Below are 27,505 nucleotides of genomic sequence, written 5' to 3' on the forward strand. Positions count from 1 at the left end.
GAGTGGGGTTGGGCGGGGTGGGCGGGTCGCTGGCTAGACTTCAGGAGGTGGGGAGTAGCGACCAGAGTTGGAGCATCTTTGTTTTTTATTGTAGTTGATGCCCGCTCCTTTGCCACCTCTCCCGGAAGACAAAATCTTAGAGACTTTCAAGCTCGGCAACAAAGGGAAAGGCTCGACGGATGAGACAAGGTAACTAACTCGGGAGGAAATCCCAGCGGTGTCTGGGCCTGTCACTGGTTTAATTCTGTGCATGTCTTGACTCCTGGGATGACTTGAATGATCTATGGCATTTGTTCATTTGCTTTGTAAGAAGTAAAGAAAAAATGTATCATCAGCTGATAGTCCAGGAAAGCTTGCTGCCCTCAGCTAGCGTGTCTTCCCCTCAGGGCTGTCGTCAGCACACTGCTGCTGGGCACCTAGCCCGCCCACGTCCTCCGCCCAGGACAGGCCCGTGGTTCTCAGCTGTCGGTAGCACATGTTTGGTCTTGCCCCCTCCAGAATTCTGAAACCGCATTTATGGAAAAGGTAGTCCCGCTTCCACACTCATTTAAAAAGACCAGGATATCGACCTAAATGTAATGGGAGTAGGAGGAAAGGAATGTGTAGCAGTTGTATTGCAGCACGTGGCAGCCAGGCGAGCCGGCACTACGCGAGGCAGCAACTCAGCGGGCCGGGTTTGCTGCGATGTGACAGCTTCCAGTGCGGTCTGAGGTCGGAGCCCCGCGCCACACACAGCCACCACCAGGGAAATGAGTCCTCGTGGCGGGCAGCTTAAGTGGCGTTCAGACCCGCTAGCTGTGTTCCTGGAAAAGCTCGTTTCCCTGGAGCTGCCCGTCACAGGGCACTCGCCTGTTCCGTGGGCCTGCCTGCCTCTCCCCTGCCTGCTAGTGCCAGCGGGGCTCCCCTTCATTGTGACAACCCAGAAATGCACTCCATTTTCCCAATGGTCCTGGCAGTGCTGCCTCACTGGCCACTGTGGGGAAGGCTGGCTGAGCCGAGTGGAATGGAGTCAATCCTGGAGGCAGGAAACCCCCAGCTCTGGGCTCCCTGGAAGATGGAGCAGCGTGAGCACTCGGTCACGGGCATACAGGTCCCTCTGTTCCTTCCCTAGTCTAGCTCGGCGTGTCCGCACACGTATGTGCATGGGAGTGACCACACGTATGTGCGTGGGCGTGAGCCAGGCTGTGCATGGGGCGTAACCGGGTGTGTTGCGCCACGTGCTGACTTGAGAATCTCACTGCCACGCTCTAGAAAACGTGTAGTGGCCTCGTCTGTCTGCCCTCTCCCAGACACCTTCCTGCCAAAAGTGGGGCCCCTGCCGGGTTCTGATGGTCTCTTGGCAGCTTTCATTAGCCTCACATCCATCGAAAGCTCCCCGGCGACCAAGGGCAAAGCTCGTTTCCCGAAGCCCAGCGCTCCCTCAGCGGTTCTGAGTCATTGCAGCGGCTCGGCCCTGTCGGGTAGAAAGGGGTCCAGAGGGGTCCAGTCACGCCTCCCCTGTCACCTGACCGGTTGGACGTTCAGACTTAGTTGTGAAGGAGGCGAGTCTCCCTGGGGACAGAAGCAGCCTAGAACCTCAGTATTGTTGTTGCTAGAGAATGGATAGGAGATGGGCTTGATAGAACATTTCATATTTTTACTTAACGAGGGAAAGACAATTTGACGTTTCAGAAAATGGTAAGTTCACTATTGGGTTTCAACCAGATATGTTAAAGGCATAAAATACTTAGTAAATGGCTGTTTGGAACAAGTGTTTGTCCCTGTGAGCCAATGACAGTAACCTGTAAAGCAGTCTGGCGAATGACTAATTTGTTATTTGTTTTGGTCGGGCTGCAGTGCACCTGGAACAGACGGGAGCCAGACAGAGCATCCTGAGGCAGGACTGGAGCCCGGCAGCCCCACTCCTGACTCCCGGGAGGAACTGGAGGCGGACAGGGGTCTTAGCAGCAAACTGAAGAAGGCTTCGCCGCTCCCGGACCCCGGCATCCAATCTACATCTACCAAAGAACAAGTCCCTGAGAGCATTTCAGCAAAACCCGAGGAGTCTGTGCCCAGTGTCAACCACCTTTGTAACGCCAACAAGAACACCGCTGGGGACGACCACCTCTCTAAACTGTGTGACCCTGGGAATGGAACAGGGGAGGAGAGCAGAGCATCCCAGGATACACCAGGGACGTTAGCAGAGAGTCCCCCGGACTCGGCAGCAGGGGACACCACGGGGAGGCTGAGCCCGAGCCCCGCGGCGTGTCCCGAGGGTGACGGCGAGCAGGGGCCCTCCGTCCATAGCAGCCGAGACCAGTGCACGGATGCGGAAGACGTTTCTAAAGTCTCAGACGTTTCTAAAGTCTCAGACGTTTCTAAAATCTCGGGGGCGCCTACAGACGAGCCGCCCTCTTCTCAGTTGGACAAAGTCACGGAAAACCATTCGGAAGGGGTTGGGGCTCCCGAGCAGAGCGCCGGGGAGCCATGTGAGGACAAGGCTGGGCAGAGAGGCCAGGCCCGGTCTCCGGTGAAGGCGAAGATCAGCAGCCTCCGCAAGGTGGACCGAGGACACTACCGCACCCGGAGGGACCGCTCGTCCAGCGGGGAGCACGCGCGGGACAGCAGGAGCCAGACCGAGGACCGCCACCGCCGGCGGCGGCACTCCTACACGCGCGAGCGCACCCTGCAGGGGCGCCGGCCCGAGCACTGCAGCGGGGGCCCGCACCACGCCTGCGAGCACCGCGGCCTGGCCCGGCACCGCCACCACCGCCCCCGGAGCAGGGGCGGGTCCGACCACGACTGGAGCAGGTACCACCACTCGGAAAGCGAGCACTCCTGGGGCCGGGAGAAGTACTACCTGGACAGAGCGAGGTGGGACAGATGCAGGTATTACCGCGACAGGTACGCCCCGTACACGGCCAGGGAGGCGTGGGAGTGGAGGCCTTTGCACGGGGACCGAGGCTATGACCGTGCGGGTCAGTGCGGCGGCCGGCCCTGCAGGGACTGTAAAAGCAGGAAGGGCCACGAGCTGGGCGCCAAAGAGAGGGAACGGCACCACTTGAGCGGCCCCCGGGCAGGCCCCCCCCACGCCCTGCCGCCCCACCCTGAGAAGTCCGCCGAGAAGATTGCACTTGCACCTGAAGGCAGCAGCTGTCACCTCGCTGATCGCTTTCACGACCACGAAAATGTGAAGTCACACAAACGGAGGTACGATAGTATAGAACATGGTGACACCCACGTAGAAAAGAAAGCCTGGAGAAGCGTACAGAGGGACCCTTTAGAAGAACCTAAAGTGAAGAAGCACAAAAAGTCAAAGAAGAAAAAGAAATCCAAAGACAAACACCGAGAGCGAGACTCCAGGTGAGGGCGTGGCCGCGCTCGGCTGCGGTGGGGTCACCGGCCTCGGCTCCGCTGTCTCCGACCCGCTCAGCGACAGGTGGGGCGGGGCGTGGTGGTCTGATTTGTATTCCTCATCTGTGGATTCTGAGATTTCATGGTTTTTACAGATTTCTAAAATTTAGCTCTGCTTTTAAGCTGTGTCTTACCTTACAGGATCATAAAGTGCCAACAAACCTCATTTTCCAAACATCCCCATGTGATGCTTCCGCCTTAGGAGTAAGCGTGCGAGGCGCTGGGCAGGAAGGCTCGAGGGCTTTGCCTTCACCGCTGGTGCCAGCACCTTCCTGGTCGGATGTACTTACTGTCATGTCTGTTCATACTTCCTTCAACCTCCTGGTTGCCAGGTGACAGAACGGGAGGCCGCAGTGGCACTGACACTTCCCGCCCTAAGTGGGGTCTGAGACACATCTTTTGTTGCCTTTGTTTTTGTCTATTTCTCTGTCTCCATTTCTCAATTTGAAATCTAACTGGGAAATATGTTTTTGTATTTTGAAAAAGCTAAATTGGCCAGTGAGTGTCCTGGAAATGACTTATCTGTGATGACACGAGTGAGCACAAACAGAATTACTCACACATCTTATACTGTATACCTTTGACATCCTTAGAATTGCAACCTTGGGAAAACAATACCATGAGCCCTTGGTAAATAGTGGTTCTTGGGGGCAAGGGGCTCGCCCATACCCCATGTGGCTGGCACCTGCAGGAGGGCTTCTCCCTCAGCCACCAGGTTCAGGAGAAGCAGCTCGGTCGGTCCTGCCTCTGGGATTTTGGCCGAACACCTTAGGGCAGTGATGGCGAACCTATGACATGCGTGTCAGAGGTGACATGCGAAATCATTTTTTTGGTTGATTTTTCTTTGTTAAATGGCATTTAAATATATAAAATAAATATCAAAAATGTAAGTCTTTGTTTTACTATGGTTGCAAATATCAAAAAATTATTTCTATATGTGACACGGACCAGAGTTAAGTTAGGGTTTTTCAAAAAGCTGACACACCGAGCTTAAAAGGTTCGCCATCACTGCCTTAGGGCGTGAGCAAAGGTAATGGCAGCGGTGGGAGGGGTTTCAGTGGGTTATTTATGGCCTGGACTTTAAGAGATCCTTCCAATGCATTTTAAATCAGACAAAAATTTTACCTGCATTTGCATCATGAGTGTCCACAGTGTGGGTGGAAAAGCCACGCCCGGCTCTCTTCGAGGTGGCTGCTTGGTGGTGGTTTGAGTTCTGGCTTATTCTCCCGCAGGCACCAGCAGGACTCGGATCTCTCGGCAGCATGCTCAGATGCTGACCTCCACAGACACAGGAAGAAGAAGAAGAAAAAGAAGAGACACTCGAGGAAATCGGAGGACCGTGGGCGAGACTCAGGACTGCACTTAGCTAAGGCCGCCAGCTCTGAGGCTCTTGACCGCTTCCGGAGAGCCGACGGCAGCCCCCCCCTCACCGACGGCCTGCCTCTGGAAGGCGCTGGACCTTTCCGCGAGAAAACAAAACATTTAAGGATGGACAGCAGAGGTGACAGGGGTCATCTGTCTGAGTGTGGCCAGGGTAAGAGGAGATACTTGGACTTAAGAATGTAGGAGCTGGTCTTTTTAGAAAAGGGGATTGACACCTGGGAGGAAGGCCCAATGGCACGGGGGTGAGAGGGTGGCGGGGGGACGCGCTTCAGCAGGCGCCCCTCCCACCCGTTTTCTCCACCCCCCACCCCGAGAGGGCAGCATGGGGCATGGCCCCCTTAGCATTTTGGGGAGCCCCGGTTACATGGACCAGGCCTCACAGAACCTGATACACACCTGGAATTTAGGGCTCCAGGTACCATTTTCCTCGGGAAGGGCCAGAACTTTCCTTTTCAGACCATTTTTATATTCTTCTCTCCGGAATCCTTAGACCTCGGGCGTTCTGAGCACAACCTAGGAGTCAGTTTGATGACTTGGGTCATTAGGGACGTCAGCTGTCGCACCTGTCGTGCGGGGCTCGGCTCCTGGGGAGTGGATCACTCTGGGTGTCCCGTCTTGTCTGACCTGCACAGCCCTGCCCTGTGATGGTGTGGTCCTTTCTGTCGCTAACTGCACTTAAAGCTGCCCCTCCCCTCCTCTGTGCCAGTGACCTTCGCCCCTGGCGAGCAGCACGGAGCCTGCGAGAAGGCACGATGTAGGCAGCGCCCCAGAGCTGCCGCAGACCGCAGCCCGGGGCAGGGCCAGCCACGTAGAATGGCTTCAACATCTCAAGTGGTTGGGAAAGTCCAAAGAAGATTGCATTTCCCATGAAAAGTATATGAAACTGAAATGTCGGTGTGTAGAGTGCAGTGGAACACAGCCCAGCTTTCACGGCCTTTTGTGGAGTTTGCTGACCGCCCTGGACCCCGAGGTGTCCTTCTGTGACTGTCACCCTGGTTGCCCAGAGGCCTTAGGGCTCCTGACGGTGTCCTGGGCTCGGCCGAGGTGACCTGTGGGGGGCGGCCAGCCCGTGAAGGTTGGCTAGGGGGCACCTGGGCCCGTGTTGGCGAGGAGAGAACAGCACCGCGAGGTGCTCCATCGGGAGGGCGTGTGGGGGGAGCTGGCCGCCCTCGGCAGCAAGAACGTGGAGCTGAAGTGGTATTTGCTGTTTTTAAGGGATTACTGTGTCTCCAGATTGTTTTCCCGTGAACATGTCAGTGTCGGGGGAAGTCCCTCTCCCTTGCACAGGGAGGGGCTGTGTGCACGGGTCCCAGGCAGCGGGCACTGTTGCCAGACTCCTCCGCAGGGGGTGGGGCTGCCCAGGGCTCTGGAGGGAGGGGAGGCCGAGTGCCCATCTCGCTGGTGGCGTGGGCAGCTCTGCTCTGTCTCCAGGGGCTGCCGTCAGGCTCGTGTCCCAAGGTGGCCGGTGGTCCTGTCCCCGATCCAGCACCTCCACTCTGAGCAGCCCCGGCACTGTCCCCGCCTGTCCCCTCAGGAAGGGCCAGTCACCTGGCCTTCAAGCATCCCCGTCAACTGTCGGGACACGTGTCCTCTGTCCTGGTGCCTTGACCGCTGACCTGTCCTTCAGACTCGCTGTCTCTGGTGTAAAGCCTGCCCCACCTCATGTGACAAGGCTGACGGACCATGTCCACGGGCGTGCGTGGCTTCCCGGCTTCTCCCCGCGGCGACTGTCTTCCCGAACCCCCGGAGAAAGGGCCCCCTCCGCACACCCCTGCGCACCCTGGGCCCGGTGTGGCGTTATTTCCCGCGGAGCTGTGAGCCTGCTGTGCACCCGGCACAGGACCAGACACCATGAGACCATTAAACTGTCTCTTAACCTTTGCTTGCGTTCTAGGTGACTGAAAGCTTGGCCTCAAACAAAGAATTCACTAGTTATGGTAAGCTGTTTTCACGTCTGTCTACCCATGACTGTTGGCAGAGGCACTGTGGGGACAGAGTTTGGGACACGGGTGTGGGGGACAGGTGCGGGAGGCTCCCCTGCAAGGGCAGCTGACCCTGTCCTCCAGGCTGGCACTGTGCTTAACACTCCCTCCTCGTCAGTGTCCTGGCTCCAACCCTCCTTCCTCCCTCGTAAGAAAATGAGGGTATTTAAAGCGTCAGAATAATAGGGAAACGTTTGGAGAGATGGAAAATCCAGCCTCCTCCACCCAGACCTCCCGGATGCCTGAGAGGGGCCCCTGGAATCTCCATCCTCCACACACACCAGGGCCAGAACACCCACAAATCAGAGGCGTCTGGCCCCACCCCCCATTTTCGACAAAAGGGTTTGCTTGATTTGAATGAGGTTTAGGTGTTTTAGAGCAGATCCAAACCTGGTCAGTGCGACGCAGCTGATGTGGGAGACGGACTCGTGTCTCGCACCTGCCCTTGCTGCGGGAAAGGGGAGAGGCAGCCATTTTACCCAAATGTCTAACTCTGGTCAGCAAGAGGGGCTTAAACACACACTTCAGTGATGTGTCCACAGGTTAACGTGCAGTTAGTCCACATGACTTACCCGTGTGTCCTTGGGAAGGCCTGAGCCCAGCTAAGGGCTTCAGGGGTTGAGATGGATTAGCCAGTTGGAGTTCGGTGGGCACGGTCCATGCCCAGCAGATGGCGCCCTCGTGCTGAGCTGCCTGCTGGCTTGGCCGTCAGCACGACTGGCCTATGTGTCTGGAACCCCCCAGTCCCTTTACAGCCATTCAGAAAGGCAGGCCGTGCGGTAAGGAAGAGCTTCCCCGAGACCCGAGACCCGGGCTGCAGCGAGTCCACAGATAGTCCTGGTGCGACGCGTGCCGCAGCGCGGCCTGCGGGCTCCTTAGACCCTCTGCTCCAGCTTCCTGCCTCTTGTCTTTCAGATTCAACATGTCCAACAGAAGCCATCCCCAACCCAGCTTCCATTATAAACATAGAAAATAACTTTGTTCAGATCTGCGTGGTGCTTCTTTAGTAAATACTGTACAGATTTTACCATGGAGAACTTCTTTTTTAGTTTTTACCTTTTCTTAATTACCCTTATTCCAAATGGACGAACACTTTCTACAACTGCTGAGCATTGTAAAGTACATGTATATAAATCACATGAAAAGTGACGCCCTGGACTAGAACATCTCAATGCTGCTTAATCACAGACTCAGGTTGATCTCTCGTATTCCATGTAATGCTCCTCCAATCAGACCTCCGGTGCAAGGCCAGCCGGGACCCTGGGATTGTTCACGTACAAACAGCTGACAGTGTGCATATTTAATTTAAAGACTATTTAAGCTCCACGAGCTCTCAGCTGACTCGAGAGCAGTGTTTTCTGTAATGTCTGACACTAGAAACAAACGTGCTTCATGTTTCAGTTTATTCAAGATTGGAAGGTGTATTTTATAGACAAGTTCTGTTTTTGAACTTTGTGGAACTATTCCAATCAACTTACCAGTTATGATGAGTATTTACATTATGAATGTATAATCCAGACATTATTTGTAAAGCCTACAGTACGTTTTTTATTACATAACACTTTTTATACAGTTTCTCTTGTCTTGACTATGATATTGGAGTCTGAGTTATCAGCTTGGTCCCTGAAAAGTTTCTAGTTACAGACAAAATCATACTGTGATTTTATTTTTAATATGGATATGCTATCAAACTGTGATACACTTATAATTCACTGGTCCTGCATCAGGAGACGGCGTGGGGACAACTGTATTTAATACAGTTTGTATCTGAATAATCTGTATGGTTTATACAGTTTGTGTTGTTCAGAGATGTCTAAAGTTTGATCTTTGTTTTTTTAAAGATTAAAAAAGCACTTGCCCCACTGTAAATACACAGCATGTAAAATTTATATAGTATATAAATGGCAGCAAATTAAACATTTGTGTCCTCTTTTTTACTGCTGTTTGCCCCATTTGCTTACGGACACGTCGCATGACTTCTTCCTGTTGCCTTTACTTTTTAAAAACTGCCAAAGCTCAGGGCGGGAGGTGCAAATGGGGGTGGGGGGCGGGGAAATGGGGGCAGGGTTGCTGGCCCCAGCAATCTATTTCAAAGAACCCAGTCTTAGGCAGTCTTGTAACAATGCATTTCCTTTTATTCCGTGACATAGTATTTGACAGCCACACCCCCTCCAGTTTTACTATTTACAACAAAATACTGATGTACGATACTTCTTCATGCAAATTGTGGGAGTATATACATTGAATAAACACCCCAGGAATCAACATATATGTACATTATTTACATACTAACGATATTTACTGTAAATAGAAATGTCTTCTAAGAAAACAAGAAATCACGTGTGGCTTCTGGTCTACACCAGACCTAACTTTTCGGCAAAGTGCATCTACGTAGGTCTGTGCATCTTAACTTGAAAAATAGGCATCGCTTCACCTAGAAATAGCTTCTGTCTGGACTCAGTTTGGTACCACGTTAAACTGCTCAAAATGTCCTGTGATCCTGAGGACGCTTGCTTGTCTGGGTCTCTGCCAACAGAGGCTGTGGGCTGGGGGGCTGCTGCATCTGCCCAGCGCCCCTCGCTGCCTGCCCTGGGTCTCAGGGAGCATGTCTTTGGCCAGAGGGGATAATTCAGCACTTGGGGGGAGGGAGGGGGGAGGATGAACATGATCGTATTGGCCCAGGCACCGGGCCGCCAGCTCCACGTCTGGTGGTGTTTCAGACCAGGCCTGCCTGAGGGCTCGGGGGTGACGGCTTCGTGCCTGTTAGGTTAATCTGTCACCACGACGCCTGGCACGGGGTGGTTCCCGTGGCTGAGGCAAGCACAGCGTGGGCACCATGGCTCTCTGCAACGAGCCCCTCACAGGCGCCAGAGAAGCATCCCTCCAGGGCTTCCCGTCCCTTCGCCCAGCCCCGCTGAGCCCCCACCCGACAGACCGACAGCCCGTCTCCCCAGGGCCCGACCGGGGTCACAGGACAGGTCCACGCGTGGGGACTGAGGAGCGGGCAGTCCTGGGCATGGGGCCAGCCGGGGGCGGCGCTGCCGTGTCTGTGTGTGGAGGCCAGAGTTGCACATGCAGCAGCCGGGCATTTGGAGAACGAAGACTTGCCTTTCTCAAAAACTAAAGCTTCGAATTTGAGGTATCGGTACAATAACAAAGCTGAAGAGCTTGGGGATAAGTCAGAAAAGCCAGTCTGATGCATGTCGGAGGACCGTGGGCTCAGCCCTTTCTAGTCTAGTGTGACTTAAAGCTACGTCAAGATCAGCAGCTCGAGGCCTAGGCCCACGGCCACCCAGTCTCAGCAAGGCCACGCTCAGGAAGTGCCTCCTGCCGTCGGATCTCCACGTCCGTGCATAGGTCAGTCGGCTTCTCCTTCTCGGGCTGGGCTTTCACAGGGGGAAGACCTCTAAAGGGTGCAAGTTCAGGGTGTGCCCAAGTGGACGGGCAGGGAGAGGAGCTGGTGGGGGAAGGGACCCACCACCAGAACAGCCCCGTGGGCAAGGCCGTCCTGGCGATGGGAATAAAGCCCCAAGGAAAAGAAAGGCGTGTCCCGGAGAGCCAGCACGGCTCCAGCCCCGCCACCTGTGCGCCACGGTCGGTCTGGGATGTGCTGGGGCCCGGCCAGCACCCGGTCCTGGGCCTGCGAGGTGCCTCACAGCGTGCACCTGGGGCTGTACTGCTGACAGGAAACCCTAAGCGCCACATCGCCCCGCAGCCCGCTCTCCCCGCGGGACGGGACAGGAGAGCTCCGCCACGTGCAGTGAGCGTGCTTTTCGTTACTTCCATGCCTTCGATCCTATTGAGGAACGTGGCCAACGGTCAGGTCAGGGACACAAGCGTCCTTTCTGCACGGAGGTTCTCAACAGCGAAGGCAGTGGCCGCAGGCCGAACCAGCCCCGTGTTCAGTGGAACCGATGGAACTGCGGCTTGTGGGCGTCCCACACAGGCAGTTTCATCTGGTTCCACACAGGTCTGTGCCGCGGCTCCGCAGTTATGGGACAAATGCCCCCAATCATCAGCGGTACTGATTGGCCTTTTTAGGAAGTGTCTGGGGGGCCACCAGGCCTGAGCTGAGGGGTCCCTGGGGAATCGGACCCTCCCTGTCCAGGAGGGATGAGGGCGCCCCCTGTGCAGTGCCCGCCTGGCTGCTGCATATGTAGTGTCTACATCACTTCTGTTCAGTGCACAGTACATACTTGTGGCGGGAGTTACGTTTATAGCTGCCATTCTAAAAATACTATCAGAAAGTAAGTATCTTTCATAATTTCAGAATATAAAAAGGCATATAAAAGCTAGAGTCCTATATATCTGAGAAAAAAAATCTGAATAAAAAAGTGGTAGCTTTTCTTTCCTGTTTTGATATAAAACAGAAGCTTCTAGAACAGTGAACACCATCACGAATGAGCATGTGTGGCGACTGGAGGAGCGAGGTTCCGTGGCAGACCTCGCGCCCGAGTCCGCTGCGTGGATGGTCGCGGCTCAACTCCCAGGCGCCGCTGCCACAGGAACCGCGAGGACGAGTGGACACGGCCGCGAGGCCGAGGTTGGCGGGAGGGAAGCGCCCGGTGCCGCTCACCAGACGCGCGTGAGGCTTCGGGGCCCGCAGGCCGCGCTGGCACACCGCTTCCTGGGCTGCCTCGCCCGGCCCCTCTGCTGTGGGGTTTTGGTTTTACTTTTTACCTGTTCAGGCGAGGAAAGCTACTTTTTATTGGCAATCCTCCTTTTCCGCGTGGCCAGCATGTCGTAGAAAGGGTCCCTGCTGATGCTCGCTCTGGGGACACGGAAACACGCAGTCAGGTGCGACCCCTCCACCGCGGGCTCTCCCACCAGACAGGTGCGCCTCCGAGTGCAGAGGTGCCCGCAGCAGACCCGTGTACACATGTACACACACACACACACACGCCTCTGAGTGCAGAGGTGCCCGCAGCTGACCTGTGCACACATGTACACACACACACACACACGCCTCTGAGTGCAGAGGTGCCCGCAGCTGACCTGTGCACACATGTACACACACACACACACACACACACACGCCCCCGAGTGCAGAGGTGCCTGCAGCAGACCTGTGCACGCGTGTACACACACACATACACACACACACACACGCCCCCGAGTGCAGAGGTGCCCGCAGCAGACCTGTGCACGCGTGTACACACACACACACACACACACACACACACACACACCTCCAGGTGCAGAGGTGCCCGTAGCAGACCCGTGCACACGTGTACACACACACACACACACACACACGCCTCCAAGTGCAGAGGTGCCCGCAGCAGACCTGTGCACACGTGTACACACACACACACACACACACACACCCGAGTGCAGAGGTAGAGGTGCCCGCAGCAGACCCGTGCACACGTGTACACACACACACACACACACACACACGCCCCCGAGTGCAGAGGTGCCCGCAGCAGACCTGTGCACATGTGTACACACACACACACACACACACGCCTCCAGGTGCAGAGGTGCCCGCAGCAGACCCGTGCACACGTGTACACACACACACACACACACACACACGCCCCCGAGTGCAGAGGTGCCCGCAGCAGACCTGTGCACACGTGTACACACACACACACACACACACACACGCCTCCAGGTGCAGAGGTGCCCGCAGCAGACCCGTGCACACGTGTACACACACACACACACACACACACACACCTCCAGGTGCAGAGGTGCCCGCAGCAGACCCGTGCAGGCCTGGAGCCTGTGCTGTCAGCCCCGCCGTCTGCGCCTCTAACTCATGACACAAGGCCTGACTCCACGGTGACAACAAGGCCGCCACCCGCCCAAGGACCATGCGGCAGCCAGACTCGGCCAGGCCACCCGTGCTCCTGCGTGGCAGAGATCTCGATTTCAGGAGACGACCATTTAGGCTACTTGCTTGTTTTCTCCTCCTGCGCTTTGAATTCCCACTTGTACGAGCGTTTTAATTTTCACCAATAAAGAGTGAACCCTCAAAACTCTAGGCTCCCACCCTCACCCCCAATAAAAGCAGCTCCCAGGCCCGTGTGACACTATCCCCGCCCCCTGCCCCACCAGCTCGCGGGGTGGCCCCACGCCAGCTGTGTCATTTCTGGGTCTTTTAAGTAAGAACTCTGCATCTTTTCAAAGCTTTCTGACGGTTACTGACGGGCGTCCTGCGATCCTAAGACTCACAGGCTTTTACTGACAACCACACGGAACGGACAGCCCGAGCCTGGTCCGCGGCCTGGGCCCCCACCTGATGGACTTCATCCACTCCTCCTTCTCCTCCGGGCTGGGCGCCGAGATGCGGTACACCACGTGGTTGCCCTCCACCACCCGGCCGTCCGCCTCCGTCTTGCAGGCTTTGATGACCTGCCCCTTGTGGCTTGGGTTATAAAGCTCGAAACAGTTCTGGTGGGGCAGAGCGGGACCGTCAGGAGGGCCGGGGAGGTGGTCATATTGTGTCCACGCCCCACCCCCCCCCAGCGGCCAGCGCGGGAGCGCCGGAGCAGGCAGAGGGACAGACGGGGGCAGGAGCAAGGCAGCTTACGGGCTTCCGGGGGTCCTCCACCTCCCGGATGCTGAGGTTCTCCAGCGGGATGATCCCCCGCGGCTCCTTATCCTGCGAGAGAGGAGCACGCAGCCAGCCTCACGGGCTGCCGGGGCCCTGCGGCCGAGGGAGGGGGCCGCCGCCGCCCGCGCTTACCGTCGTGTATTCGAAGTAATAGAGGCAGTTGTCGGTGAGGATGAACCATCGCCGCTTCCAGGTCTTCACGCGCCCGCCTGCAAGCAGAGGCCGTGAGCGGAGCTGCGCCGGCAGGAGCCTGGCCCGGACCTGCCCAGGCGACCGCTGTCAGAGGGCCACCAGGAGCCACGCGTGGTTTTGTTTCCTTCCTCGTGAAAACGCACAACCGTCCGTCCAACACTCAGCCGTGTCCTGACCAGCCGTGTGGCCTGGGCCATTCGGACGGCTCCTGCCCACCTGGCGACACGTGGGCGCGAGGCCTGGTGCTCTGCTGGGTCCCGTGGGCACCCCCCACCCAGGCTGCCACTGCCCTCTCAGCCCCCTGGGCACCCAGACAACTCAATTGCTTTCCCAATGCGCCTCCTGGAAATCAGTCGTGATGAATGGGCTTAATTTCCCCACGTGGAAATGACACCGATGGCAGCGGGCCATCCGCCCAGGGCTCAATCCCTTCCATCAGGGCTCTGGTCACATGACCGAGCTCTGCGCAGCCCTGGGATACATCAAAATCAATTACTCCTCGGCCCGGGGAATTATGAGATTGAATTAATCTCTTAACAAGATCTGGGACACGCACGTAAACACACACACACACAGTTCATCTGTGTCTACGCCTTTCTCTATGGAAGAGAAATGTTTTTCACCCTTAAGTGTTCAGCAGAGAAAACTGGCTTCACATTCTATCTAGCCCAGGGGTGGGCAAACTTTTTGACTCGAGGGCCACAATGGGTTCTTAAACTGGACCGGAGGGCCAGAACTAAAGCATGGATGGAGTGTTTGTGTGAACTAATATAAATTCAAAGTAAATGTCATTACATAAAAGAGTACGGTATTTTCTTTTTTTAGTTTTATTCATTTCAAAAGGGCCGGATCCGGCCCGCAGGCCGTAGTTTGCCCAGGGCTGATCTAGCCCCTGCCCCTGACAAGCTTACAAACAATGACGAGAAAAGCGCAGGTGTGGGAGCTGACAGACCACGGGCAGAGGGAGGAGCGGCTCTGCTCGTCCTGCCCTGCGGCTCCCAAGGCGACCATGGTCCTCGGGGGCGCGGCCCCTTCCCCACAGCACACATGCAAGCGGGTGCGGGCCATCGGGCTGAGGCACGGGGCCATCCCTGCACGGAGGCGTGGGGGCACGGGGGACATGGGGGACACTGGCCCGCCCCCTGGTCATCCTGGGGCTGAGGTTGCAGAGGTCCAGGGGGAGGCGGCTTCGGGAGGGAGCCCCAACAGCTGGAATTTGGTGTCCGTGGGTAGACCTTGGAGAGCCCTCGGGGACCCTCACTGATGGGACATCTGTCCTCCTGAGGCCAGGCCTGGGGAGGGCCTAGGCCATGCTGTGAAGGCAGGTCTGGCTGGGTCTCCCCTTCTCCCTGACAGGCTGCCCCCGCCCCCTGGTCCCTGTCCCAAGGGTCTGACCACGTGCCTCCCCAAGATTCTTGCTGCTCCCTCCAAGGACCTTGGGCCCATCACAGCTCCCAAATTGGGCTCCAAGGCCTTTGCTCCAGCTGCTCCTCAGTCCAGAGCCACCTGTCTCCCCGGATCTCTCTGGCCCTGGGCTGGGCTCTTGCCCCCCCTCCCCCATGCAGCTGCCTCAGGCCCCTCTCAGCCCCACTCACCCAGCTTCAGCAGCCAGCCCTCGCGGTCGGGGTTGAAGAACGTGTGGGTCAGGTCGTTGCCGTCGTCCTCCGGGATCTTGAAGGGCTCATTCTTGATGCTCTCGTACAAGTTCTGCCAGGACAGCAGCGGCGCCCGGTTCAGCGGAGGCCTGTCCTTCCCAGCCGACCGGCCCAGGGGACGGGGCAGCGGCCAGCCCAGGGGACGGGGCGGCGAGGGACGCGCTAGAGATGCTTCCAGGTCAGTGGGCTGGTGCTGCCCACGCCACGGGGACCCTCCTGACGACGGAGGCCACGCGCAGGGCGGGGAGGGCGGCTCGCGGGCTCACCCTCAGCAGCTCCTCGGGCAGGTCCCCGCCCTCGTTGATGCCTCGGTTCATGGTGACGAAGCGCTCGGCCGTGGGCTTGTCCCGCACGTTGTGGTTGTGCAGGCTGGTGTTGAGCATGATGATGGCGAAGGACAGCACATAGCACGTGTCTGCGAGGCCAGAGGGCGGCTCAGCGGGGGCCGGGGGTGGTCTGGGCGCTATGTCAGAGGCCCCCGTGTGCAGAGCGGCCGGGGGCTGGTCTGGGCGCTATGTCAGAGGCCCCCGTGTGCAGAGCGGCCGGGGGCTGGTCTGGGCGCTATGTCAGAGGCCCCCGTGTGCAGAGCGGCCGGGGGCTGGTCTGGGCGCTATGTCAGAGGCCCCCGTGTGCAGAGCGGCCGGGGGTGGTCTGGTGCTATGTCAGAGGCCCCCGTGTGCAGAGCGGCCGGGGGTGGTCTGGTGCTATGTCAGAGGCCCCCGCGTGCAGAGCGGCCGGGGGTGGTCTGGTGCTATGTCAGAGGCCCCCGCATGCAGAGCGGCCGGGGGCTGGTCTGGGCGCTATGTCAGAGGCCACCGCGTGCAGGAGAGCGGCCGGGGGCTGGTCTGGGCGCTATGTCAGAGGCCCCCACGTGCAGGAGAGCGGCCTGGGGGTGGCCCCACGGCACACACGCCGCCGACCATCACTGACCTGTGGACTGGAAGACGCCGGGGTTGCACAGGCAGTAGCGGGACGCGAACGCCTCCATCATGCGGTCGATTTTCTGGGCCTCCCCGGGGAGCCGGAAGCTCCACAGGAACTGCCTGGAGAGAAACGAGGCCAGAACGGCCGTCAGGGTCCAGTCCTGGCCTCCCCACTGGCCAGGAGGACCTGCCGCGTGGGGTTGGGGGGGGACAGCGCCCTCTGGGCCTCAGTGCCTACAGCGCCCCCACAGTGCAGGGCCCCTCCCCTGGGCGGATCGGGACGGGTAGGGAGGACAGCAGAGCCCGAGGACCCACCGAGCCGCCTGGGTTCCGGCCTCACCACCCACTGACACCTGCCCCAGTCAAGACCCTGAGGCTCTGGCCAGAGGCTGAGCGGCCACGAGAAATGGCGTCCCAGCCACCGGGTCTGCGCCCCCAGACCCGCCCCGATGCGCCCAGCCTGCACCTCCCTACCAGGCAGTTTTCCAAAACAGAAACTCGGAATCTGCTGCAGCATCCCACGGGATCCAGCACAGGGCGCCACACCCCAGTCCGCACGGAGGGCCGCGTGGAGGCCGCACGGCCCCGCCCCTGCGCCTGCCCCTCTCCCTGGGCGAGTGCTCCCAGCACAGGAGTGGTCTGGACCGGACGCAGTGACCGGGGCCTCCCAACCATACCTGCTCCTCACGGACAGCCGCTGCCGACACTCACCTTAAGGCTTGGACGAGGTTGAGATCAGCAAACTCGTGGAGCTCGACAAAAGCCTGGAGCACTTTAATGTTAAACTCGTCCCTGGAGGGAGAGAGGAAGGTGCTTTGCGGCCCCTGCAGACTATGCCCATCATTTTAAGACAAGGTTTTGTGGTTTCCACTTCCTGCGACGAAGAGTTAAGATCTCCCGTTTGCAGGCTTGATGCAGAGGGGACTCTGTAGGGGACCGACTGCGTCGCAGCCACCAGAGGGAGGGTGGCAGACGGTCATCTGACCTGAAGGTGTGCTGGGCGGAAGGCACGTCCCAGGGACCGGGAGGCCGGCACCCACAGCGCTGCCGTCAGGGCTGGGAGCTCAGGGGGAAGCAACCGAGGGGCAGGCCCTGAGGGGTGGCAGGTTGGCGGCACAGCCCCCTACTCACCGCTCCCCCAGGTAGTCCCCGATGACGGTCTTGTTCAGGCCCTCGCCCTTGTACAGGAACTGCGCCACGTCCTCCGGGGCGCCCTGCAGCAGGCCGTTCTCCGTCAGAAACTGGATGCCCTGAGGAGGGGAGGGGAGGCAGTGACCGGCCGGACACAGCGCAAGTAACAAGGGCCCCGGCCGGGGCTCAGGCGGCTGCAGCCCAGTTCCCGGTTTGTCCTGGAGCCGCCCAGGGACCGGCCGGGGGCAGGAGACACAGGCAGGTCCGCAGCAGCAGGCCGTGCTGTTTCTCCTCCTCAGTGATGCGCCCAGAGGGCAGGGCCTGGCTCGTGGGCCACGTGCCCCGATCCCCCCACCCAGCCCTCCGCCGAGCACACGCGGCAGCCATCGCCACCCTCCGAGCCAGAGGACTGGGACACTCCCCGGCGAGCGCCCTGCAGCCTGCACAGGCCACCAGGGAGCCACGTGATCACCAGCGAGTGGAGCGGACGAACACTGACCCTTTCAGAGCCTCGGCGAAGGGGGAGGCAGAGCCAGCCCGCGGAGCCACTGCCGCAGCCCGGGCACCGGGAGACCGCCCTTCCCACGACGCGCCCGCGGGCACAGAGCAGCCCGGGCTCCGGGACGCCCCGCTGCCCTCGGCCCCCCCCCCCCCCCGCACACTCCGAGGGGCAGCGACTCCGGCTCCGGCTCCGGCTCAGGACCCTGGGCCGGTTCCCTGGCTGCTCTGTGCCTCGGTTTCCCCAGCAGTGAAGCAGGAAATAAAAGGGGACCTACTTCAGCTGGTTGTTGTGAAGGGCTGTGCACGTTAATTAAAGTGCCTCCTTCGCACAGTTCTCCGTAAACGTTAACCCTGATCGCTGCTAACTGGACACACAATGTCTGGAAAGTCAGACGGCGAGTCCGACAGAGAGGACCTGTGTGGAGCCCTAGCCCCGCCTACACATGTATGTCCACATGCGTTTCACAAGCAAGATGTGAACTAAGCCTGGCCAGTGTGGCTCAGTGGTTAAGCACCGCCCTAGGAACCAGGAGGTCACAGTTCAATTCCCGGTCAGGGCACATGCCTGGGTTGCAGGCTCGATCCTCAGTAAGGGGCATGCAGGAGGCGGCTGATGGATGCTTCTCCCTCATCACTGATGTTTCCCTCTCCCTCTCCCTTCCTCTCTGAAATAAAATTTAAAAAGAAAAGATGTGAACTCATCCGTGAACTTATTGAGGAGCTACCTGTGCTGCTGTTTGACGCGCAAGGCCCAGTTTCTGCAACATCCACTTGTCAAAGGGCCTCTCTCCTGGGAGCTCATGCCGCCTGCTCACAACTCAACTCTGTAAACTCAGCTTCTCAGGAAGAAAAACCCATTCCTGACCCCAAGTATCACATCGTGACCAAGTGCGCTCGCTCCCACTGACCGAGCGGGGCCGACAGACGCCCCACGAGCGGGTCAGGCCAGCGGAGGGCGGGACAGTGGCAGGAACACACGCGGCTGCACACAGGCTGGACCTGAAGGGCCGGCATCTGCACCCACGGGCGCAACAGAGACACGCGTTTCTCTCCGTGACGCCGGCAACTGCACCTGCACCTGCGAGCGCACGTCTACAGGTCGGACCACGCAACCAGTAACCACTTATTGAATGAACAAATCCTTAACCAGTGAGAACAGAGACTCCATCACACACACGCGCACGCGCACACACGCCACACACGCACATGCATGCGCCACACACATACATGCTGCACACACATGTACATGCACATGCATGTGCACACATGCACACGTGCCGCACACACGTGTACATGCACACACAATGCTGCACGCGCACACGTGCACATGCCACGCACGCACGCACGCACGCACACAGATGTGAAAAGCCAGTGCCGTCTACAGTCCAGCGAGGCACGGGAGGAGCCAGCTCGGAGTCTGCCGTCACCGGAGGCCCACTGTCCTCTGAGCCGCGTGCTCCAGGCTTCACGGTTCTGCTCCGCCCTTTAGCCCTTTAGCTCGGAACAAGCAGCGACATGGGGCAGGTGCCATGATGTGGGGGGTTACTGTAGGAAATCCACTTTGGGGAGAGACCAAGGCCCTGGCTGCAGTCTGGGCAGAGCCTGGGTCTTTCCCAGGGGCTGAAGGCGAAGAAAGGAAGAGCATCCTTGTACTTGAACCACCTGGTGCCCCCAGACCAGCGTCGGCTGCTCTGCCCGCGGGATCCCCTCTGCCCGAGCCTTGCACCCGGTCCGGCTCCCCCGGGGGGTAGGGGCCCGGCTCCCGGAGACCCATCCTCGCTCGGAACCTCCGTGGAAAGGCCTTCCGGTGCTGGGACCAGTTCAAAGGGCGCTTTTGTGCTCCCCGTTCACTGGCAGCCTTTCCCTCAATAAACACTGACACCAAGTCTGTCGTTTAAGAGGTGGAATGGCCACCTTTACCCAAGAGGGAGGCGCCTTTCAGCCAGTCTGTCAGCGTCTCACAGCCAGACACGGACACGCTCTTACCTTCTTGGGGTCCATGTTGAACTTCTTCCTTCCCATGGCGATGTGCTTGTTCCTCTGAGACGTTTTGCTGTGCGTGGAAACATCAGGACACGGTGAGCGGACACTGCACCCAGCGCTGCAGCCCCCAAAGCCTGCCCGGGAGGTGGCAGCAGCCGGGGCGGCTGCCAGGGCCCCTGCTTCCATCTGACGACTTCAGGGATCGCCACTGTGCGAGGCAGAGCCTTGAAGCAGCACGTCCCGTCACACGAAGGTCCCCGCTGCTCCCGGGCAGGGAGGAACTGAGGGCCCGGTCCCACCCCACCCACCCCAGACCGCTCACCTCTCCTCCACGGATGTCAGGTTGTCGATCTCAGTCATGACCTCGGCGATCTCGTACTTCAGTCTCTGCAAGAGGCAGGATTGGGAGGTGGGTGGGGGTGGGGGTAGGGGTGGACCCCGCCCTTCCCCTCCTGGCCTCAGGGATGCGGCCTCAAGTGCTGCTTCCCCCTCCCCTGGGCGCCGGGTGGACAAGCACTACTGCTGGACACGCCGCCCCAGCGCAGGAGAAAGAGGCATGGCGCCCGGCCGCCTCGCCGCTAGGTGGGCTCTGCGGTGTCCGTGGGTGACAGCAAGACGGGACACGGGGGCCCAGCAGCGTGGCTCCGTGGGTGAGCATTGACCACAAATCAGGTGGTCCCGGTTCAATTCCGGGCAAGGGCACAGGCCGGGTTGCAGGCTCACTCACAGTGGGGCGTGCAGGAAGCAGCCGATCCATGATTCTCTCTCATCATGGATGTTTCTCTCTCTCTCTCTCTCTCTCTCTCTCTCTCTCTCTCTCTCTCTCTCTCCCTTGCTCTCTCTCTAAAATCAATAAAAAAAGAAGGGACACCGGGGAAGACATCACAGGTGTAAATGACAGAACAGCGAGAGGAGAGCAATGATATTCGGTCACTTGCTGCAGCCATGAGACGTCAGCTCACATGCCACCTGCCTTCTCCTTCCCCCTGCGGCCAGGAGGTGTGTGTGTTGGGGGGGGGGGGGGGCGAAGCTCAAAGGCATTTAGAACAGTGTCCCTGCCCGCTCTGAGGCTGACCCATCACTTTCCATGGCTTTGCCTGAGACGAAGCACCATGGACAGAGCCGGGGGTGCCAACAGAGCTTGCCCGTGGCCCTCGGACACATCAAGGACACCAGAAGGGACACTCCCTGTCCCTCCACGTGGCCTCACCACCTAGTGACCGAGAGACCTTCGTCACCCTCTTAACCTCCCAGGCCTCAGCACCCTCAACTCAAAACCCGGTGGTGAGAGCGCCACTAGACTCCACAGGCACCAGCGTGGTGACGGCCACACGTTCACCTTGAAACGGCCTCACTCTGCAGCCGCAGCGCCTCTGCTGGGCCTGTGTCTCCAAGGACGGAGGGTCACCTCGGAAGAAAAAGCCCCCGGAGTTCCGTCCGGCACAGGACAGCTTTGAGGATCCCTTCCAGGCTGTGCCTGACCCTCAGACTGACCTGAGGGCTCCGGGGGGAGGGGCTGTCTGGGCCCCACGCCTGCCTGACTCCCAGGGCGGCCCGAGGGCAGCAGCCAGCCGTCTTCTGAATAAGTTTTGCAATGGCTGCGGCTCACTCTCGCTGCTCCTGAGGCTGCCCCTGCCCTGCCCCGAGGACAGCGTGGGGGGGATACGGTTTATCTGTGTGTTTTCTCATCATGCTGCTCGCACAGCTGGCGGCACTGCACTCCCGCAAAAGGCGCCGGTGCCCAAAATCGGCAGGCAGCGCGCCAGGTGCTGGGCTGCGCCCCACGAAACGGCCTCCCCGCCGATTTAGAGAGCAATGCGCCTGCAGGTGGCTGCGGCTGTTTAAACAGACTTTCTGCTGTTGTTAATCCTCACCTGAGGATGTTTTTCCATTGATTTTCAGAGAAAGTGGAAGAGAGAGGGAGATAGAGAGAGAGGGAGGGAGGGAGGGAGAGAGGGAGAGAGGGAGAGAGAAACATCCATGTGAGAGAGACACGGGAATCAAACCTGGGAGCCTTCAGTCTACGGGCTGACGCTCTATCCACTGAGCCAAAGCAGCGAGCGCTAGAAAAGACTGGGGACCCTGCGCCAGGTGTCACTTCCTGCTGCTCCCTTGGGGGTGTGTGTGTGGGGGGGGTGTCTGTGGGTGAGCAGGGCTGCCCCCCCCCCCCCGGAGGCTCTCTGCCCGTCCTGTGTGGCCCGATGCGGACACACTAGGTACCCAGTGTTCACATGCTCATGAAGCTACGGGATTCACTGCGAGCAAAACCGAGAAGATTCATTTTTACCTCGATGTCATCAATAAGTTCCTTTTTCCTTCGACGGATGTCTAGGAGCTCTTCCCGCTCTTCTAAGGAGAGGTCTTCGGGCGCTGAGAGGAAAGCATAGGGAGCCGTGACCGGCCGCCCGGACCGCGGGGCCTGTCCGAGGTGCAGCCGCCGCTCCGCACGCTGTCTCCGGCCCCGGCGCCGCGCTGGCCCCACAGACACCCCCCCCCCCGCTCCCACGGGCCAGAGGTACAATCACGGCGCTTGTCCAGCAGAACCCACGCGGCCAGGAAAAGGCTCAGCTCCGTCCATGACAGAGACGAGCCTCACGAGCGAAATGGGGCCGGCACCTGCCACAGGGCGGGCGGCACGGCTCTGAGTGTTTGGGAAACGTGTGTACGTACAGCGGGGCGTGAATGCATGTACAGGGAGGAGGAACACCGAAATCTTGGCGGCGGTCCCTCCTGAGAAGGCCGGTACCCTCGGGGGACGGGTGGCGGGTACCTTCGGGGGACGGGTGGCCGGTACCCTCGGGGGACGGGTGGCGGGTACCTTCGGGGGACGGGTGGCCAGTACCCTCGGGGGACGGGTGGCGGGTACCCTCGGGGGACGGGTGGCCGGTACCCTCGGGGGACGGGTGGCGGGTACCCTCGGGGGACGGGTGGCCGGTACCCTCGGGGGATGGGGAGCCCCAGTGCAGCGGTGAGGGTGGCCAGGCGTGGAAGGTGGACCGTCGCCGAATGTTTTTACTGGCACAGAGCCGTCCACAACAGCCTCTTACTAATGAGTAGCCTCTGCGGCATTGGCCATTCCTGCTCGTCTGTGTTCCTCTTTCTGGATCACAGTCATGAGCTGCTTAGAGGTGGAGGAGTCTTTGTCCATGTGGAAGCCAGACTGGCTCTGGGACTTCCTTTGACCAAGAGAAGGCGGTCCCTTTTAAGGGACACTGTGCGGGGTTCCAGAGCTTTTGCTTCCCTGGAACCCGAACCACGTGCTCAGGGGAAGCCCGGCCAGCGGCCTGGGTGTGACATCTACTGTGGAAAGAAACCGCTGCAGAGAGTCCCAGACACCCCAGCTGTCACAGCCTCCTCGACAAAGGCCGCAGACAGGTGAGCGAGGACCCCTGGCCGCTGGCTGACTGCATCCAGGTGCAAAGACCCTGACCAGCAGGCCCCCCGACCAGCAGGCCCCCGACCAGCACACTCCCCGACCAGCACGCCCCCCGACCAGCACGCCCCCCGACCAGCAGGGCCCGACCAGCAGCCAACACACAGGCCCAGAGGAAGATGACCCAGTGTTGTTGTAAGCCAATCACTTTGTAATACTTTGTTGCGCGTTCAAAAACAACTGATACATTTACAATGAACACAGATGGGAAAAGGACCGAGGTTTAAAACCTGAACATAAGCAGCAAACAACACTGACAATTATAAACAACATGTTTGAAACCTACGAATAGCTAACAACTGAAGAAAGAGGGCAGAGACAGGTACACCAGACAAGCCTCACTAAGAGGAAGGTGGCCCGTTAACACAGGCAAACCAGGGTGAGATAAAGTCACTAGATAGTCACATATCTGATTAACCACGCAACAAACAAGTCTGAATTTATACGCATCTAACAAAACGGCCTCCAAATATATAAAGCAGAAACCGACAGATGTACATGTAAACACGGAATTTTCCCATCAAGGGCAAAAGGAGGGGGCCCGGTATAGGCTTGACCAACATAATTAACAAGCTTGAGCCGGTGGGCATAACATGCTTCATTAGCTCCGCGACGGCCACCGAGAACCTCTCTGAAATCAACGGAGACACAGGGGTCCCTGCCTTCGCACCCGCAAACACGCGTGTCACCGCCCGAGACACGCGGACCTGCGCTCCTCGAGGCTTCCGTCCCAAACACAACTCGGGAAGCAATGGTCCGCTGGGGCGACGTGGCCTGGCTAGTGCTGCCCGACGCCGGCTGGTTGAGGCCGGAAAGTGTCGGCATCAGAATCTGCAGAATCTGGAAAACTCCGGAAACAGTAGAGGCGAAGCTTTCTTTTAAGAAAGTGTGTCCCTGCCTGCGGTGGCCCCGAGGACAACACCGCAGAACAACACAAACACCACCCACAGGAGCTCCGAAGGGCGGGGCTCCGGCAGTGCAGCTACACCTGGGCCAGCGTATTTGGCTCACATTTTGCTTTTTATATGTACATACAAGAGTAAAGTCTATACGAAAACCAAAGCTGAAATACACTTAGAGAATTCTTTCCGTCAGCATAAATGAAAATTCTCAGTGAGAAGAATTTAAGTCTGGTTTTATAGGCAGCTTTCTTCTTCTTCGTGGAACATAAGATAATGCTGCACCTGGTAGTGATGGAGGGGACCCCCCAGGTCAGCAGGCCCGACAGCTGCACAGCAGGCACTCCGGGCGGGGAGCAGCCAGGCCCCCGGTCCGGTCCGTTACCAAGCTCCGGGCCTGGTGCTGGGACAGCGCTGGCTCTGCTCAGCCTCCGCGGGCGCCTTCCTGGAAGGCAGAGGCGAGTTCATCCACCTCTTCATTTATTTCACTTGTCACTGAATTGACGGGGGTGACTGGTCCGCAAAACCACACCGGTTTCGAGTGCACGAGTCAGTAAGACGTCATCCGCACACGGCGTCTGCGCCCACTGCCCACAGCCCACAGCCAAGCCTGTCGCCATTCACCCGCTTTGCCTCTCCCGCGCCCACCTCCTTCCTCTGTGGCTGTCGCCACGCTGCCGTCTGCATCTGTGTGTGTTTTTCGATGTACAGATAGAGAGATAGATAGATAGATATTGTTTGCTTAATCCCTTCACCTCTTCTCACCCAGCTCCCAAGCCCCTCCCTCTGACAGCTGTCAGTCTGTTCTGTGTAATCTGTGTTTCTATCTCTGTTTTGTTTGTCCAATTGTTTTGTTCATTAGAGTCCACATGGAAGTGAGATCACGTGGTCCTTGTCTTTCTCTGCGTGGCCATTCCACTGAGCGCCATGCTCTCCGGCCCCCAGGCTGTCGCCAGAAGCCGGTTTACAGCGGGGCTTGCTAGAAGTGAGGCTCTGCCCACGGGACAGGACACGCGTGCGAGACTGCGGGTCCCCTTCCTGCCTGCGGGCGGCGGCCTCCGCGGGCTCGGTCCCCAGCCTGCCCCCCCCACCCCAACGGGCGGCACCAGAGACAGGGGCGCCCGCAGGAGCTCCCCCCGGCGGCCACTCCTCCAGCTGCTCCGGGCTGCGGCGCCCGTTCTCGGCACTCCGTCCCTTCCGCTCAAACACGCAGCGTGCCTGACGCTTGCAGAGTAGAACTTTTTTATTTAATGTTTTTATTGATTTTTTGAGAGAGAGAGGAAGGGGGAGGGATAGAGAGAAACATCGATGACAGAGAAACATCGACCAGCTGCCTCCTGCACGCCCCCTACTGAAGATGGTGCTGCACCCGGGCCTGTGCCCTGACCGAGAAGCGAACCATGACCTCCTACTTCATAGGTCAGCGCTCAACCACTGAGCAACCCCAGCCGGGCCCAGGAGAACATTTTATTTATTTATTTATTTATTTATTTATTTTTTAAATATATTTTATTGATTTTTCACAGAGAGGAAGGGAAGGGGAGAGTTAGAAACATCGATGAGAGAGAAGCATCGATCAGCTGCCTCTTGCACACCCCCAACTGGGGATGTGCCCGCAACCAAGGTACATGCCCTTGGCCGGAATCGAACCTGGGACCCTTCAGCCCGCAGGGCAACGCTCCATCCACTGAGCCAAACCGGTCAGGGCCCCAGGAGAACTTTTTAAAAAGCCGTTCCATGCAACTTCCGGCAGGCCTGCTCATAACCCTCAATGAGTCAATTAGTAAATTGAACATGAACTGAACCCTCACGGGCAGCTTTCACCGACAGGCAAGTAATTTTCTCCACTATTTGAAGTGAGCAAAAGTGAAGAGGAATCCTTCCCTCCCTCTCCACCTGCGTGGAGGTCGGGTGCTTACACACAAATCAATTCTCCAGAAACGCAGGGACAGAGGGTGTGTGACCACAGCCCAAACCATCAAAGCCCATGGGAGATGCCAATACTGTGCTTCAAAGTCCACACACAGGATGCTCACCGACTCGCACAGCTCTACCTGTTCATCGTCCTTCACATTTTACTGCACAAAAGGCCGAACCACGTGCTCACGCAGAAAAGCAAATGAGAAGCAGAAGCAAAGCAAAGCAGCTCCAATCCCACACAGACAGCCGGTTTACACTCAGCCCTTCCCGAACAGAGACGTGTGCCCAGAGACACGGGAAGAAAAGCAGAGGTAAAAAGCATTGTTTTAAAATTGATTTCCGAGAGGAAGGGAGAGGGAGAGAGAGAGAGAGAAGCATCAATGCTGAGAGAATCACTGATCAGCCACCTCGCGCACTGGGGATGGAGCCGCCGCCCAGGCACGTGCCCTGACCGGAGCCGAGCCCTTCCGTCCGCGGGCCGAGGCTCTACCCCCTGAGCCTGAGGATGGCCCTGAGGGTGGAGACTGAAGGCCCGGCCGCGTGGGGGCCTGGCTGCACCGGGGCGGCCGGTCCTTTCTCAGGGCGACTTACTTTCTCACAGTGAGCAGCTCACGCGATCGCTCCTCCTCTTGACCACGCAAGCCAGCCCTTTATAAAAGACGTCTGCCCTGTCTTAGAGCAACTCGGCGAAGATGTGGCCATCCGTCCATAGAAACAAAATAAGACTCCAATGCTATGACTAAGGCGTGCCTGACATGCAAACCAGGTTTCTTGGGCCATTTCACCGCAATCCTTCTTACTTTATTTTAAATCCAGACTTACTCCCACAGAGAAAAGAGCGCACCCGCTAAAGCACAAATTATGCTCCATCGCAAGCTCTGGCGGAGGGAGAGTGAGAGCTTTCACATCCACTCGACCTCAGCGCCTACGTTGTAAGTGGTGTCCAGGCCCTGAGCCCTGCACACGTAGTTCACAACAGCCAGGGCCACGGATGTTTCCTCTCCGCCCGCGACTTAACTGCCCAGCAGTGAGCACGCGGGCTGGGGGGGGGGGGGGGGGGGCGGCCGCCCTTCAGCACAGAAGCCTGCCCTGGATTCCCTCCTCCTCCCACAACTCGCTCCCGACTCCACACCCTCCTCTCGCCTTCAGCTGCTCTCTTCCCAGGCTTCTTTCCATCGGCCCATAAACAACACACCCAGCTGCCCCCTCGGGGCTGCCGGAGCGCATTCCTGAGGGCATCCCCGCCCCTCTCTCTCCTCCTGGATAAACTAGCGGAGTCCTTTCTTCCACAAAGACCAGGACCTAAAGGCCGCCTGACCTGAGCCCGGGAGGGCAGACCCCATGCAGGGTGCGCTCAGGACAATGTGGGCCCAGCACAGGAAGGCAGGAAGCTCAACGGAACGGAACACAGAGCCTGGAAGGAGGATCGCCTATAAAGTCTGTCAGAGAAGCCCGGCCGGCCTGGCTCAGTGGTTGAGCATCAATCAACCCATGAACCAGGAGGTCACTGGTTCGATTCCTGGTCAGGGCTCATGTATATTTCTCTTC

At 58.5% G+C, this 27,505-nt stretch overlaps 2 protein-coding genes across 3 annotated transcripts in view; one reads left to right on the forward strand and one right to left on the reverse strand.

Annotated features, from left to right (window-relative positions):
• USP42 (ubiquitin specific peptidase 42) overlaps window positions 1-8,696 on the forward strand; it is a 34,807-nt gene extending 26,111 nt beyond the window's left edge. The window contains exons 14-18 of one of the 2 annotated variants that reach the window (XM_081092962.1): window positions 95-189; window positions 1,837-3,342; window positions 4,626-4,927; window positions 6,671-6,713; window positions 7,674-8,696. In XM_081092962.1, the coding sequence (XP_080949088.1) occupies window positions 95-189; window positions 1,837-3,342; window positions 4,626-4,927; window positions 6,671-6,678 (1,911 nt within the window). In that variant the 3' untranslated portion in view covers window positions 6,679-6,713; window positions 7,674-8,696. Of the gene's footprint in view, window positions 1-94; window positions 190-1,836; window positions 3,343-4,625; window positions 5,019-6,670; window positions 6,714-7,673 lie in introns of those variants that run through there. The other variant, XM_081092961.1, reaches the window with a different exon arrangement.
• A 173-nt stretch (window positions 8,697-8,869) lies between these two features.
• Window positions 8,870-27,505, reverse strand: part of CYTH3 (cytohesin 3) — a gene marked incomplete at its 5' end in the record, with an annotated part of 52,413 nt that continues 33,777 nt past the window's right edge. The window contains 12 exons of the mRNA XM_081092968.1: window positions 8,870-11,529; window positions 13,003-13,157; window positions 13,297-13,368; window positions 13,453-13,529; window positions 15,108-15,219; window positions 15,434-15,582; window positions 16,098-16,210; window positions 16,802-16,882; window positions 17,222-17,340; window positions 19,709-19,775; window positions 20,028-20,092; window positions 21,993-22,075. Of these exons, the coding sequence (XP_080949094.1) occupies window positions 11,457-11,529; window positions 13,003-13,157; window positions 13,297-13,368; window positions 13,453-13,529; window positions 15,108-15,219; window positions 15,434-15,582; window positions 16,098-16,210; window positions 16,802-16,882; window positions 17,222-17,340; window positions 19,709-19,775; window positions 20,028-20,092; window positions 21,993-22,075 (1,166 nt within the window). The 3' untranslated portion in view covers window positions 8,870-11,456. The remainder of the gene's footprint in view (window positions 11,530-13,002; window positions 13,158-13,296; window positions 13,369-13,452; window positions 13,530-15,107; window positions 15,220-15,433; window positions 15,583-16,097; window positions 16,211-16,801; window positions 16,883-17,221; window positions 17,341-19,708; window positions 19,776-20,027; window positions 20,093-21,992; window positions 22,076-27,505) is intronic.

This window comes from Myotis nattereri (assembly GCF_964212035.1).
Source record: "Myotis nattereri genome assembly, chromosome: 5".
NCBI classification, from domain to species: Eukaryota; Metazoa; Chordata; class Mammalia; order Chiroptera; family Vespertilionidae; genus Myotis; species Myotis nattereri.